Source organism: Mastigoproctus giganteus, chromosome 8 (assembly GCF_048544385.1).
Source record: "Mastigoproctus giganteus isolate SK-2022 chromosome 8, ASM4854438v1, whole genome shotgun sequence".
In the NCBI taxonomy this organism is placed as follows: Eukaryota; Metazoa; Arthropoda; class Arachnida; order Uropygi; family Thelyphonidae; genus Mastigoproctus; species Mastigoproctus giganteus.
The window spans coordinates 214,555,515-214,576,848 of record NC_143582.1 but is presented as its reverse complement, the minus strand read 5'-3'; the positions used below and the strand labels follow the sequence as shown (position 1 = coordinate 214,576,848).

The 21,334-nt window shown below is 37.0% G+C and overlaps 1 protein-coding gene across 1 annotated transcript in view; it reads left to right on the top strand.

Moving 5' to 3' along the window:
• Positions 1–21,334, top strand: part of LOC150082261 (spermatogenesis-associated serine-rich protein 2) — a 269,773-nt gene that overhangs the window by 133,960 nt on the left and 114,479 nt on the right. The window contains exon 6 of the mRNA XM_090380081.1: positions 2,794–3,061. Within this exon, the coding sequence (XP_090236207.1) occupies positions 2,794–3,061 (268 nt within the window). The remainder of the gene's footprint in view (positions 1–2,793; positions 3,062–21,334) is intronic.

Below are 21,334 nucleotides of genomic sequence, written 5' to 3'. Positions count from 1 at the left end.
TGTCAAATATTTAAATACACGATTTTATAACATCTAGATGTGTATTTGTGCAGAGTCACACTCACACACCTGCACACAAACAAAGGTAGGAATGCGCGCGTACACGTGCAGCGAGACTATGATTCAATAACACTGACTGTAATGTGAACTAGTGTAGTATTGACGCTCTTCTAGTGTAGTCAATTGTCAGTGTTCCGCCGTAACAAGATTTTAGTTTTTTTTTATTTATTCGGTAATTAATAAATCAATTATTATATGCAATATGTTATTTTTATATATTTATTGTATTTTAGGATCAAAATAATTTTTGGCCATGGATAAATGGCTGAACTTAAATAAGAATAGCAATGACGCAGATAATAATGCTACAAACTCTTCTCAGGCAGGACAAAATATTGAAAAACAGGCATCTTATGTGCGAAAAAGAAAATATGATGAGTCTTTTCTTCAATTTGGCTTTACATTTCAAAATTGTAAGGGTAATGAACAACCTCTTGTTTGATCTGCAATGAATTATTGGCTCCGTAGAGTATGAAACCATCAAAATTAAAAAGACATCTTGAATCAAAGCATGTTTCGTATGTCAATAAACCAAAAGAATATTTTGAAAGACTGTATAAATCTTTAAATAAAGAAAAAAAATCCTTTGAAAAATTTATAACCGTTAGTGAAAAATGTTTACTAGAGTCATATGAAGTTTCATACTGTATTGCTAAAAATAAAAAGCCGTTCACCATTGGAGAAGATCTTGTATTACCTGCTGCTATTAAAATGGTAGAAATACTACATGGAAGTAAATATGGTGATGATATTCGAAAAATTACTTTGTCGAACGACACTGTCTCGAATAGAATTTCTGATATTAACAAGGACCAATTAGTGCAACTTATTACAAGAATTAAAGAAAGCCCAAAATTTTCAATTCAGTTGGACGAAACAACTGATATTACTAAATTGGCTCAGTTGTTAGTATATGTCAGATACGTTTATAAAGAAAGCGTGGAGGAAGAATTGTTATTTTGTCGTCCTATGGAAGACCATACTACAGGGAAAGACATATATTGTAAAGTTGACGAATTTTTAAAAACTGAAGGTTTAGAATGGAAAAATTGCTGTGGAATATGCACAGATGGTGCAAGAGCGATGACCGGCAAAAATTTTGGTTTTTAAATCATTTTTTCAAGCTGCTCATTATGATCATATAACTTTTACTCACTGCCTTATTCACCGAGAGGCCCTTGCAGCAAAAAAATTAGCACCAGAATTGAATGATGTGCTTCAGGATGCTGTTAAGATTATAAATTTTATTAAGAGCCATGCCCTTAACAGCCGCTTATTTTCAAATCTCTGTAAGGATATGGATTCCAACTACACAACTTTATTATTACATGCAGAAGTAAGATGGTTGTCAAGGGGTCAAAGTTTAAGAAGATTATTGCTATTAAAGGACGAGATCGAAATATTTTTAACCGAACGAAAATGTGAACTTGCTGCTTTTTTTCAAAATGACTTATGGCTATCCAAGCTATGTTATTTGTCAGATATTTTTGCGAAATTAAACGATCTCAACTTGTCTCTCCAAGGAAAAAATTGCGATATATTTACTTCGAATGATAAAATTGAAAGTTTTATCAAAAAGATCAACATTTGGAAAAGTAGAGTAGAAAAAAATTCGTTCGAAATGTTTTCCAGTGTCGACAATTTTATAATCGAGAAAATTCATTGTAAAACTTTTATTGCAAAAATTACTGTAGATCACTTAAAAGCGCTAGAAACACAGTTCCATACATATTTTATATTAAATATTGATTTCCAAAAAATAGTTTGGATTCAAAAGCCGTTTTGGATTGGCTTAAGTGAGATTGATCACCTGCCACTTAAAGCTCAAGAGGAATTTGCTGAGCTTTCGAGTGACTCAAACTTAAAACTACAATTTCAAAAAAGTCCTTGACTGAATTCTGGATCGGAACTAGAACTGAATTTCCCACAATCGCTGATATGGCGTTAAATGTACTTCTGCCATTCAACACCACATATTTATGTGAAGTTACTTTCTCAGCTTTAACACACATTAAATCCCAGTATCGTTCAGCGCTAAAAAATGTTGAAGAGGTCTTACGTCCAGCAGTGTCAAACATTCCACCAAGATTTAATTTGTTATGCAATAAAAAACAGGCACATCCATCTCATTAAATTTTTTACTTTAATTTTAATTTAATACTTACCACTCAACGACTGTGTTCGAATATATTCGAGCGAACTAAGACGGTCAGAATCCCCTTTTATTTATGTTATTGCAAAAAATGCAATTTTGATGAAAAATAGGGCATATAATTTTTGTAACTATAATAAATGCAATTTTACAATTTTTTGTGCAATTTTTAATTTTAGATTTTTGTATGTTTCAAAACGAATTCTAAAACTATATATTTTCATATGTATATTGTTACCTAATAAATAAATCATCAAAAAATATTAATTTATCTTTCTTTTATTTATATGGGGTCGCCAAGAAACTCGCAATCATAAATGGGGTCATGAATGAAAAAGTTTAAGAAGCCCTGCTGTAGATAGATTGCATTTAATTATAAAAAAAAAAAATCGGGTAACTAAAATTGTACTGGATAAATAATTATTTTTGGTCTTAATAATACAGACAATTAGTAAATACTTATGTGCACTAACAACTCATTGTCCCAATTGAACGACACAATTAGTTACTATTATGAGGATAATCAGTTGAATAGATATTTATAATTTAATATTCAGATGACCATAAAAAATTAATTTCAGTTCTGCCAGAAGAAGAGGAGGAGGAGCAAGAACAAACAGTTGCAACAGAAGAAAAGTCCACAGAAGATACATCTAATGCACATAGCAGTTATGAAGACTGTGAAGAACATATTAAGGCAGTTGAAGATTTAAAACAAGAAAAAACAGTGGAATTGGCACCACCAGTGACACAAGATGAGACATGTGAAAAGAAGGATGTGCAGTTCATCCAGCCTATACAAAAGGACATTGCTAATAATTTGGCAACAAAACATCCACCACGACAGAGGCAAGTACTGTATTTATATTTGGTTGCTATTAGAATATTTGTTGAAAATAGCAATAAATTTACTTTGTATATCATATCGTAAATATTCTATGGTTTTGGTGAAAGAAAAAGAAAAAAAAGTTTGGCTAGGTTATTTTTTGAGTGCTTGTCACATACTGTTTGTGATTTTACTGTTGGGTAAAATCGCCACATTCCTTCGTTTGCTTAATGTCTTTCCTGAAGTTCTAATGATGTGCTATCTCTGTTTCTCATCCTTGTTTTTTTTTCTTTTTTTTTGTATTTTGTACCTGTTGCTGTTAATTTTATAACTGTATGTTTCCCGGTCTTCAACATAAGCATTTCATCAGTATTTTAATTAGGCAAAAATCAGAAGAATTATACATAAATTGGGAGTGTATTAAAATAAAGCACATATAGCATAAATGCTTTAAGGAATAAGTGGGTGAGTGAATAATTTAGTAGTAAACATAAAACTGTACCATAGTAATATCTAGTATCCAGGGTGTTATAAAAGTCACAGCACTCACTCCAAATAGAAACTCCTAACACAAGGATAATTGAACTGAAGTATTCTAGTACCACATAAGTTGAGAATTGAGAAGATAAGAAATAATGTTGAATTGAATTTATTATACATTATCAGAACCATTCTTTTATGCTCGTTGTCTAGTCTTTCCCTCAATATTTCCACCTACACAGACATGTACAGTAAACCCCCGCTATTCGCGGGGGTTACGTTACTGAGAAATGCCGCAAATACCGAAAACGTGAATACTGAGTTATGACTCCCATAGTAATAAAGGGGTTCCGTTCCAAAGTATGAAATACAGTATATAAGAAAAACTAGTCTAAAACTGTCTATGTATGTATTATATGTACCTTCATAATATGACTATGTACATAGACAGTACATAGTGAAATGCAAGCATATGGCATCGAAATGAAAATACGAAACAAAATTAATATTAAATATAATATTTATTAGAAATTTCAAACAAATCTTTCAAACCAGCGCCTTTGCTAGCTAAAAAAACTTATTCCACCAGAGCTATCACCAGTTTTGCTAAAGTGTTGATAAAGGAGTTTTGACTTTTCACGAAAAAGGTTTGAAAGATTTGAAACAAATCTTTCAAACCAGCGCCTTTGCTAGCTAAAAAAACTTATTCCGCCAGAGCTATCATCAGTTTTGCTAAAGTGTTGATAAAGGAGTTTTGCCTTTTCACAAATGATGAGTGAACTTAACAGAATTTTATTTTGAATTCGGTCTTCTATCCACAGATTTAAAGCTTTTCTGTTTTTTCTAATTTAACATCACAAGCTACAGAGCAAATTTTTGAAGCAATTAGCGCATTTTCACTGACACTATGGCGGATTTTTTCTTCCAATTTTTTGATTGATCATACCGTTGACTCTGATTTTATAATGTTTTTCCACTGAGGAGACACTTTCACCATTAGAAATTTTGTCTAATAACTCAATTTTATTCACTAATGTCATCATCTTTGATCTTTTCACATTTCCCTTTTTATTCGTAGCCATATTTTTGTACGGGTTAGAAAGAACTTGTCCACAATGAAGTCACTTTCCTTCCGTTAACACACTCGAAAAAGTCTGTTTTACTCTGCAAAACTGCAGTTATCACTGGTAGATTTATCACTTTTGTAAGCATATCAATTTATAAATTGATAAATTTATTCAATTTATAAGCATATAAATTAAAAGCAAATGACGAAACCTTCCATGACAAGCGCATAACACACACTGAACAAGGATTAGCGAGAAACATCCACGCCGGACTTTTGTCACCCCTCTCCCCTCACCCACTGAGTGCTGTTTTGACCCGGAAAGATAATTTTAGCCACGTCCATGTTTTTTTATGGCGGAAAATGTTCATGGCACTTTAAAATTCACATTTTTTTTAGGTTTCATTTTATATTAAATCAGCGACCGCGAATAGCGGGGGTTTACTGTATCATTCAAAAGATCTCGACAAGGAATTGTGTTTATGATGTTAAAGAAATGTTATGATGTTAACCACAATTAAATAGATTAATGAATTAATTAATGTGAATAATACTAATTAAACTGTGACTTATTATCAAGTGAATTTTATGGGGTAAAATTCCTTGATATTCATAGCCATATTTTTGTACGGGTTAGAAAGAACTTGTCCACAATAAAGTCACTTTATTGTGGCTAAATATATTATTACATTTAGTTAAATTCCCACATAATAGAACTACTTAATACTTTATGATTTCCATATTGAATCCTTAGGGCCTAATCATGGAAGATTTAGTTGCTACTACTAAATGTACAGCATTCACAATTAATTTATGAACACCCACATAATATCCTTCTCAACACATTAGTGCATCTCTGTGTTAAGAAAAGATTGTGCCATGGTAATATATCCTATTAAGGGTATTATAAGCATCATACATGTAGTGTAGTATGATAGATAGGGTAGTAATTTTTGCCTGTAGCATGGTATGATGGATAGGGTAATTTTTGCATGTAGCATAGGGTATTAAATGAGTTTTGTGGGGTGTGTTTTTTTCACTTGTTTATGTGATCAAATCCAGATGTGGATATTCAGTGTTTTTGCTTTTTGATGTGTAAACATCTTTGCCAGGGGCAAAGGTTGATGACGTTGTAGAGCGAATATCATCTTTTAAGGGCACAAAAGGTGATATAGTTGTACACGTTGGCACTAATAATATTAAGAGTAGGAGACCGGCAGAATTACTTAACAAGTACAGGTCACTGTTGAACAAAAGCCGAGAATTAGGGTTGAATTTGAAAGTGTCTGCAATTCTGCCCAGACACGATGGGAGGGAGTATATGATGAGAGCCTTGTCGATCAATTCGGCCCTGGAAAGATTGTGCAAGGCTCAAGGGGTAGAATTTTTTTCAGCCTGGATTGTACTTGTTAACAGGAGAGATTGCTTCTACAGGGATGGGATACACTTAAATAGAAAGGGTGCAAGAATATTTGCTGATGCTATCGAGGCAGTGTTAGGTGGGTCGGAAAACTGCTAGCTTGGGGGGAGACAAAGATCAATAGATTGACAGTAGCCACTGGCAGAGGTGAAAGAGATTCTTGCACTGCTTCTATTAGAATGAGCAGAAGCCTGAAAAACAAGATGCATGGTATTTCAGATCCTGCTGCGAGCCATTGCGGTACAAGTAAACACATGGGTTGTGTTAGGGTAGCTAAGAATAGAAACAGGTGCAGGTATACTTGCGTGTACACCAATGCTAGGAGTTTAGTAAATAAATTTGATGAATTTGAGGTATTGCTCAAAACATCAAAGGCAGATATTGTTGGGATATCAGAGACGTGGTGTCACACAGATATAAGGGATGCAGAACTGCAATTTGGGGAGTACAACGTCTACAGAAAGGATAGACAGGATAGGAAGGGGGGAGGGGTTATGCTATTAGTTAAAAAACACAAAAACCAAGGAAGTGAAGCCAGTCGACATCGCCGGACAGTGCAGTGTTGAGTCAGTTTGGTGTGACATAATAATTGGGAGATCAAAATTGAGAGTAGGAGTGTGCTATAGGTCTAATGACTCTGATGAGTATAATAAGGAACTGTACAGGGAAATAGAGTGGGCCAGTAAATCAGAGAGTCTTATAATGGGAGATTTTAATTTCCCAGATATTGACTGGAATTTGGGGGCTGGTTACTCACACACTAGCAGGGCTTTTGTGGATTTATTGGATGATTGTTTTCTACATCAGCATGTTCGGGAGGCAACTAGAGGGAGTAATACTCTTGATTTGATTATCAGCAGTGATTCTTCATGCATTAAGAATCTGCAGATAAATGAACCACTAGGTGGCAGTGATCACAGTGTGCTGAAGTGGGATTTACTCAAAGAGGTAACAACCATTAGGGGTAAAGGGAAGGGTTATTGCTTCCATAAAGGCGACTACGATGGACTGAGACAGTATTTAAATTCTATACAGTGGGACCAACTGATGATGTTACCAACAGCAAATTCAAAATGGGAAGCATTCAAAGAACTTATCTTGGAAGCTACTAGGCTTTACATACCAACTAAGAAATATTGTTCAAGGTTTAGGCCAAAATGGATGTCAGATGAACTAATGAGGCATATGGCAGAGAAGAAAAATGCATGGGATACTTACAAATTAACACATGACACAGAAGCCTATGATAGATACAAGTTGATATGCAACCAAGTTACAAAGGAGGTTAGGCAGGCGAAGGCAGATTACGAGAAATCCTTGGCAAGGGATGCAAAGAAAAACAGCAAAGAGTTCTTTACTTATGTAAACTCTAGAAGGAAGGGGATGAATCAGATTGGTCCACTTGATATTGATGGGTCAACTGTTGATGATCCTGCTCAGGTAGCTAACAAACTAAATGAATATTTTGCATCAACATTCACACATGAGGAGGTATTGAGCAAGGGGAATGCCAGAGGTGTATTCAACTCTAGCAGTAAGCTACAGAATCTTGAAATAATTGGGAGTAAAGTGGAGGAGAAACTGTTGAAGATAAACACAAGAAAGGCACCCGGGATGGATGGGATCTATCCAGTTATATTAAAGGAGGCAGCAAAGGAAGTAAGCAAACCCTTAGCCATAATTATGAGAGCTTCCTTGGACTCAGGGGAGGTACCCATAGACTGGAAATGTGCAAATGTGACCCCAATTCACAAAGGAGGATCAAAGGCTGACACAAGTAATTATAGACCTGTGAGCTTAACTTCTGTTCCAGGAAAATTAATGGTGGCACTGGTTAAAGAAGCACTGCAGGATCATTTAGACAAGACTTCAGTTATAGCTCAGACACAGCATGGTTTTGTTAAGGGGAAGTCTTGCCTGACCAACTTGATTGGATACTATGATGCAGTCACAAAAGAACTGGATGTAGGGAATAACTTTGATATTATATACTTGGATCTTAGACAGGCTTTTGATACTGTTGCACATGGAAGACTGCTACACAAATTGGAGCAGTGTGACATTGGAGGCAAATTGCTGCATGGATAAAGGGGTGGTTGAGGGGGAGAAGACAGAGTGGTAATCAATGGACACTGCTCATCGTGGACTAATGTTATTAGTGGAGTCCCTCAGGGCTCAGTGTTGTGTCCATTATTGTTTTCTGTATTTATAAATGATATTGATGATGGTATATCAAGCTTAATGTCCAAGTTTGCAGATGATACAAAGGTTGGCAGGGTTGTCAAGGACACTACTGACACTATGCTGCTGCAACAGGATCTGGAAAGGTTGAGCAGATGGGCTGAGAGGTGGCAAATGAAGTTTAACATTGACAAATGTAAAGTACTACACATGGGAAACAGCAACCCCAGATCAACGTATCAACTCTGTGGTACTACACTGACAGTGGTAGAGAATGAAAGGGACTTGGGGGTGGTTGTGCAGGCAGATATGAAGTTCTCTGAGCAGTGCAGATGAGCTGCAAGAGTAGCTCATGGAGTATTGTCAATGATATACAGGAATTTTTCCAGCAATGATAAGGAGGTGATTATTCCATTGTATAAGGCAATGGTCAGGCCACACCTAGAGTACTGTATACAGGTCTGGAGGCCTCATTTCAAGAAGGATGTAGAGCTGCTGGAACGAGTACAGAGAAGGGCAACAAGATTAGTGAATGGAACAAAGGGGTGCTCTTACGAAGAAAGGCTTAAGTTTTGCAAATTACAGTGTCTGGAGACTAGGCACCAGCGAGGTGATCTGATAGAGGTGTATAAAGCCTTGAATGGTTTAAGCATGCTCAATGCTGATGGGATTCTTCCTCTAGCTCAGAAAAATCACCTGAGAGGGCATAAATTCAAATTGAGGAAAGACAGATGTAGGATAGACGTGCGGAAATTTGCCTTTAGCCAGCGGGTGGTTGGTTGGTGGAACAGACTTCCATCCCTTGTCTTGGAGGTTGATAGCCTAAATAAGTTTAAGGCTCAGCTGGACAGGTATTTTGAACAAACAGAGGGGTGAAGTGGAAGTGGGTTTTTTTTTTTGGCTGATGCTGCATAAGCTTGCTTTCTTGCATCAAATGCCTCTACTAATGCTAATGCTAATGGTAGCACCTACTAAATTTTGGACTAGTAAAATTTGTCACGATTTTCTAACATGTGAATGACATAATTTCCATTTCATAACAAAGAAAAACGGAGCCTGGAGAGGAGATCTTGCATATTACATACTATATTTTGGACTGTAGTAAAATCAATTTGTCACACTTTTGCAACGTGGAAATGTCATTTCCATTTCATAACAAAGAAACTGAGCGGGGAGAGGAGATCATTAGAGGTGAGAGGTGATCTTGGATGTGCTCAGAGCTGGCATAAACCAGCTGGTTGCGGAAAAATGTTTGATTTGCGGAATACCACTTAGGTGGCTTTGGGCTAACCACTGCCACCAGTGGCAGTCGTTAGCCCAAAGTTACCTTTTGGTAACTGGAGAAATGGATATCTTGGATGTGCTCAGAGCTGGCATAAACCAGCTCTGAGCACATACAAGATCATTACATTTCATGCACGCCTTTACCAGTTTGAAGCACATGTAATGTAGGGGTTACAGTACCCATCAGTATTACTGAAGGCTTTGTATATTTTCATCAAGAGGCAGAATCATAAACATTTTTCTACACCCAACTGGGCCGGTCAAGAATATTTGAATCGGTTTGCGATTGGGAGATAAGACTGTAAATTACATGTATGACTAGAATTTTTTGCTTGTTGTTGGCCATTCTCATTAATTTGCAGAAGTCCTCATTGGTCATCAAGTTTTCGCATTTCTTTGGAATTGTGCTGAGCCGGTTGAGCGTGGCGAGCATTAGATCCTCTTTCATTTCGCTGTTTGGATGATTGTAAAAGTTTCAAAGGGATCTTCTTGCAGTTGCATTACAAGGCTATGGAGTTCATTACCGCAATTGCGAATGTTCTTTACAAATGTCCAAGTCCAATTCATACAATTTACGATCTAGTATGAACTCTTCATTGTCGTTGTAGATCTCAACGTATTTCATCTCTGACAATATCTGTTTCCTCATTGCAAAATGGAATGTGCAGCGTTACTATCTCGCGCTTGTATTCATTGAGATACCAAGCCAAGTCATAGTATCGATAACATATGTGTGGATACTGTTGTTTCTTGCAGATCTCGTGCAGATCTCACATGATAGCGTAACATGATAGTATGATTGTGACAATACAAATACTTGTATTGTTGCAATCATACTATTCAACAAATGGCTACAATCAAATGGGTAATTAGGCTATTGGCCTAACCTTTTCTAAATTTTGATTCAGTAGAGTAAGCAGCAGGTGTCTGCTATTTATCACTAACATTGATTCGATAGAGTAAGTAGCAGGCGTAAGCATAAATTACACTGTTCATGATTTCGGTTCTAGCTGTTTGAAATTTAGTAAGTGTCATCAAAGATGTTTACACATAAAACATCTTTCGTGCATATAAGGGTACACACATGATTTATTATTATTTTTATTTTTTTTTTGTTTTAGGTACTATTTTTTGATACTTTTGACAAAAAAAAAAATGAAGTGATATTAAATAGAAAGCTTATCACTGAGATTAAAGATTGAATACTAAAATATAACATTTGTTTTGTTGTAATGAGTCAATTTATCAACTCGTTATAACAAAGTTCTGTGTAAATGTTATAACAAAACACAGTAATGCATAAATTAATTACAGCAATACCTCGCATAGCACTGATAATTGGTACTGAAACTGTTCCGTGTTATGGAACAGTGTTGTTCTGGAACTTGACTGGAATTTGTGGGTTGGTCACTCGCACACTAGCAAGGCTTTTGTGGATTTATTGGATGATTGTTTTCTACATCAGCATGTTCGTGAGGCAACAAGAGGGAGCAATACTCTTGATCTGATTATCAGTAGTGATTCTTCATGCATTAAGAACCTGCAGATAAATGAACCACTAGGTGGCAGTGATCACAGTGTGTTGAAGTGGGATTTACTCAAGGAGGTAAATACCATCAGAGGTAAAGGGAAGGGTTTTTGTTTTCGTAAAGGCGACTGATGGTCTGAGACAGTATTTAAATTCTATACAGTGGGACCAACTGTTGATGTTACCAACAGCAAACTCAAAATGGGAAGCATTCAAGGAACTAATCTTGGTGGCTACCAGGCTTTACATACCAACTAAGAAATATTGTTCAAGGTTTAGGCCTAAATGGTTGTCAGATGGACTAATGAGATATGTGGCAGAGAAGAAAAATGCATGGGATACATACAAATTAATGGGTGACATGGAAGCCTATGATAGATATAAGTTGGTCTGTAACCAAGTCACAAAGGAGATTAGGCAGGCAAAGGCAGACTACGAAAAATCCTTGGCAAAGGATGCAAAGAAAAACAGAAAGGAGTTCTTCACATACTTGAACTCGAGAAGGAAAGGGATGAATCAGATTGGTCCACTGGATATTGATGGTTCAACAGTTGAGGATCCTGCTCAGGTGGCTAACAATCTAAACGAGTATTTTGCATCTACATTCACGCATGAGGAGTTATTCAGGAAGGAGAATGATGTAGGTAAAGTAAACATTGGCAGTGAGCTGGATGATTTTGTAATAACTGAGAGGAAAGTGGAGGAGAGATTGTTGAGGATAAACATAAAAAAGGCACCTGGGGTGGATGGGATCTATCCAGTTATATTAAAGGAGGCAGCAAAGGAAGTATGCAAACCCCTAGCCATAATTATGAGAGCTTCTTTGGACTCAGGGGAGGTACCCATAGACTGGAGATGTGCAAATGTAACCCCAATTCACAAAGGAGGATCAAAGGCTGACAAGTAATTATAGACCTGTTAGTTTAACTTCTGTTCCAGGTAAATTAATGGAGGCACTGGTTAAAGAAGCACTGCAGGATCATCTAGACAAGAATTCAGTTATAGCTCAGACGCAGCATGGTTTTGTTAAGGGCAGGTCTTGCCTGACCAATTTGATTGGATACTATGATGTAGTCACAAAAGAACTGGATGCAGGGAATAACTTTGATATTATATATTTGGATCTTAGAAAGGCTTTTGATACTGTTGCACATGGAAGACTGCTGCACAAATTGGAGCAGTGTGGCATTGGAGGCAAATTGCTGCTATGGATAAGGGGATGGTTGAGTGGCAGAAGACAGAGAGTGGTAATCAATGGACACTGCTCAACGTGGACTAATGTTATTAGTGGAGTTCCTCAAGGTTCAGTGTTGGGTCCATTGTTGTTTTCAGTGTTTATGAATGATATTGATGATGGGATATCAAGTTTAATGTCTAAGTTTGCAGATGATACAAAGGTTGGCAGGGTCGTTAAGGACATTACTGACACTATGCTGCTGCAACAGGATCTGGAAAGGTTGAACAGATGGGCTGAGAGGTGGCAAATGAAGTTTAACATTGACAAATGTAAAGTACTACATATGGGTAACAGTAACCCCAGAGCAATGTATCAACTCTGTGGTACTACACTGACAGTGGTGGAGAATGAAAAGGACCTGGGGGTAATTGTGCAGGCAGATATGAAGTTCTCTGAGCAGTGCAGACGTGCTGCAAGAGTAGCTCATGGTGTCTTGTCAATGATATACAGGAATTTTTCTAGCAGGGATAAGGAGGTGATTATTCCCTTGTATAAGGCAATGGTTAGGCCACATCTTGAGTACTGTATACAGGTCTGGAGGCCTCATTTCAAGAAGGATGTAGAGCTGCTGGAACGGGTACAGAGAAGGGCAACAAGATTAGTAAATGGAACAAAGGGTTGCTCTTACGAAGAAAGGCTTAAGTTTTGCAAATTACAGAGTCTGGAGACTAGGCACCGGCGAGGTGATCTGATAGAGGTGTATAAGGCTTTGAATGGTTTGAGCATGCTGAATGCCAATGGGATTCTTCATCTTTCTCAGAATAATCACCTCAGAGGGCATAAATTCAAATTGAGGAAGGACGGATGTCGGATAGATGTGCGGAAATTTGCCTTTGGCCAGCGGGTGGTTGGTTGGTGGAACCGACTTCCATCACTTGTTGTTGAAGTTGATAGCCTAAACAAATTTAAAGCTCAACTGGACAGGTATTTCGAACGAACGGAGGGGTGAAATGGGAGAGGGTTTTTTTTTTTTTTTTTGGCTGATGCTGAATAAGCTTGCTTTCTTGCATCATATGCCTCTACTAATGCTAATGTGAAACTGTGCTGTGATTGAGGTATAATTATAATGGGTTTTAATTGAATGCATACCAGAGAAACAGTCTATAAACAAATTATAATAAATCTATAAACAATTTGCAGTTGATAGCCAATTAAAAGGATTTGAAATTAAAAATATTGCAAAAATTTTATTAATGAAAGGTAGCATCATTAGAGATGAGAAAAAAAACCTTATTGTTTATTTAAGTATTTCAATAATGAAGTCTGGTGAAGTCGTCTCTTCTTTTTTTCGGCGTACAAGTTTTTGACTTGTACTCCGGAAAAAAGACTGCACCTTAAGGTGCAGTCAAAAACTTGTATGCAGAAAAAAAGAAGCATCAAAGAAGCATTTTTGTAGCATCTTTGTAGCGTCAAAACCCATCTTGTAAAATTTGCTGTATCTTGATGCTACGTTCAACATCCGGATCTCCATTTATAATTGCCTTGCAGGCCATGTCATCCCCCCCCCCAAAAAAAAACCTTTCCCCAATTCTTCTGTTGAAAATTTTTTTTTTGGTGCCACTTCAGTGTCATCCACTTCAGAATTGGTTTCCTGTTCTTCATATGCAGTTTGCTCGTCAATTTCAAGGAGAGTTGCATCTAGGTCATTTGCATGTGAGTCAGTGCAGTCACGTACATTGACAGTGTCAAAAAGTTTAAAATCACAAGTCTTTTCTGATCTTCACAATGTCTTTGGCAATTGTCTGAATTCGTAATTCCAAACCAGTGATATACTTTTCCAAATGGGTCAAAACATGCTGCCAAACAGAATGCATGTTGGCAGCGATTTCTAGCCAAGATGCAAATATATTTTCAGTTAAAGGAGTAAAAAATAAATTGTGAAATGAAAAGCTATCATGTCGTCTTGTTAGAATGGAATTAAGAATACTGAACACTGTTGCACTTTGCTAGTGACTGCCCGAGGGAAGCTATGGCACATGTGCATGTGAGACTATAGAGTTGGCACTGCAGCATATGTACGCATTCCTAGGCTACAACAATACAGCATATATGTAAAGTACATGCCTAGGCTATTGAATGAGTTTTAATATGTACAGTAAATTTTTGACTTAAACTTAATTGAAAACCGTGTTATAGTGAAACCTGTGCTGTTTGAAGCCATGCTAAGCGAGGTATTGCTGTATTGTGTTTTGCTTAGATCTTGAATAGCTTTGTCACAAATAAGTCAGTCATGTAACCTGGGGTGCCTTTGAATAACTGTAAAATTTACTACCTTGCATGTGTAATTTTAATACATAATTAAAAAATATTAAAATTTTACTTTGGTATAATCAAATAACTTCATTTATGTTCTGAAATATCTTTGAATATAGTCATCTGTTAAAATATTTTATTATGTAATTAGATTTGAATAATAATTACTGATCAACAAGCGAAAATGAACAGTTAATTGGAAAAAAAAAGAAAGAAGATACATATATAACTGTACAGGATATGCCAAAATTCAGTGCATCCTGGGTATACAATTTTAATTTCTTTAGGAAAGTATAGAATTATTATAATAGAAACTAACCTATTAATACAATGTACAAATAACACTAATTAAACCACATGAATTCATATTAGTGAATTTGATTGTTTATGAAGTTTTACAGTTTATGATAAATAAGCTAAAACTCCCATGTAATACAGCTACCTAACATGTAATAATACCTACCTAAGTGGTCGTATTTCTAGATAAATCCTGTCATCAAACCTTTATTGGGATATCAGTGAGACCAAATTGTTGATAGTTAGTACAGTGAGATCTAAACTATACGCTCCTATTAACTGTTAACCAAGCTGGCTGGCCAAAATAGAAAAAGGAAAGATTTGTGATCTTTTGTTTGATATAGATGAGATATAGATATAGTTTGATATAGACTTAGCTAAATGATGTTCCTGTCTGAGCCATGATTTACATAGCGAGCCGCATTAAACTGTTTCAATGATTTCCCTGTTAAATTGATAGTCATTAGATGGCTTGTAGTCATAAGTGATCTGCTGAGAAGATTCAGCACATTGTGCTGAAACTTCTCAACTTCTGTTGAACAGTAATTGCATTAAAATTTTTTCCTTATAATACCATCTGAGACTTTTATATATTCAATCTCTCTTATTGAATAAGTCACAAATTGTGTATTGGAATGTCATATTTAAGTAGTTGGCTAAATTTCAGAGGAGGATTATCCACTAGGTGATTGCCTAGGACCTATATCTACAGTTTAGTGTCAAACAGCGGTAACTGCAAAATCGTTTTGTAGTAAACGTTTTTGTAATTAACCAAGACAGTCATTTGAAATTTTCTTGGTTTACCAAGCTAACTTGTAAAATACAAGAGATACAGCTGTGTGACATGATATTCATTGTTATTTGTATAAAGCAAAACTAAAGTTGTCTCACTACAAAAAGTGCAGTTTTGTAGTTAACATTGTTTGACACTAAACCCTCGATATGATAGTTTCTTCAAAATAAAACATGATAATAAAAACGAGTAGTGTCTATTTGACGATTATTATTATTTAACAACCGTTCTGGTTAAGTATTTTAACAACCACAACGACCGAACCAGTGTTACTGGCTGAATATCAGCCCTGCTTATATCTGAGTGACATGTCTTTGTTATCCCAACACTGTCTGCATTTGACATCCAGCACTTCAAATTTATTACTATGTTCCTAGCATTGCTTTACATGCAAGTATATGTGCATTTGTTCTTACTCATAGTTACCCTAATACAGCCCGTGTATTTACTTGTTCCAAGATGACTCTCACTAGTCCTTTCAATCCCCTTGCTTTCCAGGCTGTTACTCATTCCATTAGAAGTGCAAGAATCACTTTCACCTCTGCCTGTGGCTATTGTTAATCTATTAGTCTGTGTATCTCCCCAAGCTAGCAGTTTTCTGACTGCTAGCTTGGGAGGGAGTTAACACTGCCTTGATAGCTTCAGCAAATATTCTTGCACTCTTTCTGTTTAAATGTACCCATCCCTGTAGAAGCAGTCTCTCCTGTTAACAAGCACAGACTATTCTGAGAAAAATTCTACCCCATGAGCCTTGCACAATCTCTCCAGGGTTGAATTGATTGACTAGGCACTTTCATTAACTCTTATTCGCAACTTTTTTTTTTACCCCAACATTGCTGTGTACTTGTTAAGTAAGACCACAGATCTCCTATGCTTAATGTGATTAGTGCCAACATGTACAACAATATCACCTTTGTGCCCTTAAAAAGATTATATCTGCTCTACAACAACATCACCTTTGTGCCCTTAAAAAGATTATATCTGCTCTACAACAACATCCAACTTTTGCCCCTGGCAGACATACCCTGGTCCTATTACACCTATCCTTTTTGCATAGTATATTTCCCACTTCCCTGACAGTAGAGCCATCAACAGCAACTAGCTCCTATGGGAACCAGTGCTTTCTGCCGTGGGGGTTGCCACTGTCTTGACTGATGAGCAAGTTCTGGCATTGATGTGGACAACTGAGATCTTGATGGGCCCACCACAATTTAAATCCTCTGAGTGCATCCACCCAGTCAAGCTCTCAATAAGGCAAGTAACAGTGCCGAGTTGGCACTTAATATCCTTGTACTCTTTATATTGAGCACACACTTGCGGGCTTCGAGCCCGTCACTACCAAATACGGAGGATGCGGAAAGGTCAGGGAATGACCACCGCATATTCCCGGAGCAATATGGCCTTAGTTGCTAATGCTCCTAAAAACCAAATAACAAACACACTCGTGTGCACGTGCACACAGCCAAATCCTCTGCTTGCACCCAATGGTGGAACTGTTAGGAGGAACGTCATTCCTCTGTGTTACTAGGCGATACTAGGTGGTAGAGGACTCTCATCAACCAGTGCAATACTACCACTTTGCTTATTGCTGGCTTGAAGTGGTGAACCGACTTTGTCTCCAGAGCAAAGCTCCAGCAACCCCTATCTAGAGAGAGGGTAGAGAGTAACTACCCTCTAAAGAGTAACCTATTGGTTACTCTTCAGGAGACTTCCAGATCAGCTCTAGAGCATAATCTCACTGCCTCTACTCTTCCAGATAGTGACTGTAGGGAGTCCAAGCAGTCCGTGGGGGGGGAGACATTGTCAAGGCCACTTTATGTCAACGAGATAATGGTATATTTTTACCATGTTCACTGTCCAAAACTTTCGTTACTGCATGCATCCCCTCCATCTTTCCTTACTACTGAACACATTATGAATAGCCAAACTAATAGAACGAGCTTATCTACAAAAAAAATCTGAACTTCCTAAACACTTCCTCGTTCATTTCATGGTTATATGTGGTCTTAGTTTCAATCTTAGTTTTTTTTTTTTTTTTTTTTTTTTTTTTTAGGAGCATTAGCAACTAAGGCCATATTGCTCCAGGATATGCGGTGGTCATTCCCTGACCTTTCCACATCCTCCGTATTTGGTGGTGACGGGCTCGAACCCCGATCTAATCAAGAAGCATGTGCTATGCACTGCTGCTCCTCCCTACCTGGCTACGGAGGCGCCATTCAATCTTAGTCCATTTCCCATTAGTCTGCCAAACACCATATAATTTTTCTGACAGAATTCCAATTATCAGTCAATTCAACCACTGCTCATTTCAGTTCTAATTATTCACTGTATGATTCCTTTCACTTCAAAGGTGGTACTCGTGCATACGTCCACTCTGATATTCCATGTCACAGATTTAGTAATTTGGAATCTCCTCTTTTCGATATTCTCTGGCTTGAAATCACTACCCCATTCTGTCATTCATCTGTTGCCTCTATTTTTATCCCAGCTTCACTAATTACTTGGAAATCTTGGACTTCCTCTCTTTGAAACTTGACTTTCTCATTTCAACTTTTATAACAATAAGGTAATTTCCTTGGTGATTTTAATGTTCACAGCTCCAGCTGGCTTCCTTTTTCCAGTCACATAGTCGAGATGCTGAGGCTTTTGCAATTACTAATGAATTTGCCAGTTTGTTCATTTACCTACCAGAATACCAGACAATCCTAACTGCATAGCCAACATGCTTGATCTTTTTTCACTAATAACCTTTTAAATGCATGGTCGATGTGAGTGGTCCTCTAGGCACCTAAGATCAAACCGGTGATGGTGTCTTCTCCAACGGAACTTTTCTCTTGTCTCCATTCTTAACCTCATGTTGTTTGACATTATAAGAATGCAAAACGGGATTATCTGTGAGATTTCTTTTCCTTGGTTGGATTACTGTTTCAAATCTTCTGATGTCAGCATTCACTCAGATCGTGTCAGTGAAATTATTCTTGTAGGGATGGAATCCTTTACTCCACACTCCACCTTAATCTCGTTCTTTATCTAAACCTTGGTCATAATGTTGCACATTGCAATTGGCTTGCATCCAAATCTATATGTTCATTTGCTGCCTTCACCAACGCTTACAACAATTATAAATCAGTCTAAACTAGATTTCAAACAGGCTAAGAGTAGAAAACTTGCTTCTTGTACAAATGGTAATCAAGCATTCTGGTCTCTTACCAAAGCTATTGGATGCAACTTTTGCCCATCTCTCTTCCCACTTCTGTCAAAACAAGATGGTTCTATTGCCACCATAGCTAAAAATAAAGCTGACCTACCACTTTTCATCTAACTCATGTATTGATGATCTTGGTAAACTACTTCCTACCATTGCCAGTAAATTCAATCGAATGCCTCTTGGAGTCTTCTGTCAATGTCAGAAATTTTTAAGTTTTGATGCCAAGAAGTGCCAGATCCTGATATTATTAGTAATGGCTGTATGGTGCAACAAAGCTTAAGGCTTATGCTACACCAGCAAAAAAAAAAGGGGGAGGGGTAAAATAATAATGATAATATAATAAAGGAAAAGGATATAAGACTACCTATGCATTTCTCTCTTCCCATAGGTAACCATCCAGCTGACCTTTGAATTTCTCAAAACTGTCAGCCTCAACCACCCATGTAGGTAACTTATTCCAGTAATTTATAACTTGCTGGCTAAAATAAACCTTCTTGCAATTTAGTCCAAACTTCTCCCCTCGTAACTTCAATTTATGGCCCCTAATTCTAAAATAATTTATAACCGTAAAAATTTCATCCTTATTCATTTTACTTTTGCTGCTCAGCCTTAAACAGCTCAGTCAAGTCTCCTCTAAGGCACCTAGTTTCCAAGCTGTGCAACCCACATATTTGAAGTCTTTCCTCATATGGATGCCCTTTTGCTGATCTCACCAGGTAAGTTACCTGACTCTGGAACCTTTAAAGAAGCTCAATGTCTTCCTTTAGGCGCAGTCTCCATACTTGAACACAGTAATCCAAGTGTGGTCTAACAATAGCCTTATATATTGGGATTATGATGTCCTTATCTCTACTGGCAAATGTTTGATAAATCATCGATAGATCACCATGGGCCTTCCTTGCAACCTGTCTACAATTCTCAGAAAACTTCATGTCTGACTGTATCGTAACTCCCAAGTCCTTTTCTTCCATTACTGACTTTAATTCAGTTCCACCAAGTTTATAAGTTTTTTTTTTTTTTTTTTGGTTTTGCTGTTCCCCAGGTAAGACCTTGCATTTTTCTCAATTAAAACATAGCTGTCACTTTTCTGACCACCCCTGAAGTCTATCTAGGTCACTCTGAAGAAGTTCTGCTTGGCAGTAAACATTAACTTCTCAAGCAATCTTTACATCATCAGCAAATTTAGACATCATGCCCTCTATTCCTTCATTGATGTCATTTAGGAAAATCAAAAAACAGCAGTGGTCCCAATGTTGATCCTTGGGGAATCCCACTTCTTACAATCTGAGGAAGAACCATTTATCACATCTGCCTCCTGCCCAGAAGCCACCCTGTTATCCATCTAAGGATTTTCCATGTGATTTCAACCTGTTCTTGCTTATAAAGTAACCGTTCTTGTGAGACTGAGTCAAATGCTTTGCTGAAATCTAAATAAACTATGTAAAAATTATTCCTTAAATCCAGCTCATGAGTGACCCTGTCAAAATAGATAATTCCAGATTTGTTAAACGCTATTTTCCCTTTACAAAACCATGCCGACTATCCTTCAGAATTCCATTTCTACTGAAGTTAGACTGACTGCTCGGTAATTTCCCACAGCACTCTTAGACTGCCTTTATGTATTGGCAATACATTGGCACTTTTCCATTCCAATGGAATCTCTTCTGAGTTCAGTGATGCTCTCATAATTGGCCTTAATGGTTCAATGTACTCGCTTGCTGCCTCTCTTAAAATTATAGAGTTTATTCCATCAACCCCAGGAGCCTTACTCGCCTGTAGGCTCAATTTTTTTCAATAAATAATCATTTAAAATTTAAATATGATTAATTACATGTTTTCCAACTTTACTCCCATAATTTCTCTTTGACAAAGGATTTTTCTTCTGCAAATATTGATGCAAAGTAACTGAGTTCATCTACAACATCAGCTGGGGGGGGGGGAAGCACTAAGCTAAATCTGGTTGGTATGGCAGATAGGGAAATTATAATGATGAATTGCAGCACAGGAAATTCTTGACAATGAAAAGCACTGGGTGTGCAGTGATGTTATGAAGCAAGTGCTAATTTGCAAAAGCTCACATTTTCTCTGAACAGCATTGCATAGTCACTGCAGAACTCTCTTGTAGTATTCGTGGTTCACTGTGTGACCATTGCAGGACAAATTTGCCCTGTGAGTCAAAAAATACGATAAACATGAAAAACAAAAAATGCAATAAACGTTTGATTGAGATTTTTTCTACTTTTTTGGGGGGGAATTCACAGACTAAAAGATTAACAATAAACACAGGCAGAGGCAAAAGTGATTATTGCACTGCTTCTATTGTAATGAGCAGAAGCCTAGAGAGCAAGTTGCTGGAGATTTCAAGAGCTGCTGAGAGTCATCGAGGAACAAGTAAATACATGGGCTGTGTTAGGGTAACTAAGAGTAAGAACAGGTGCATGTATACTTGCATGTTCACCAATGCTAGAAGTTATAGTAAATAAATATTTGATGAATTTAAAGTGATGATCAAGGCATCAAAGGCAGATATTGTAGGGATATCAGAGACA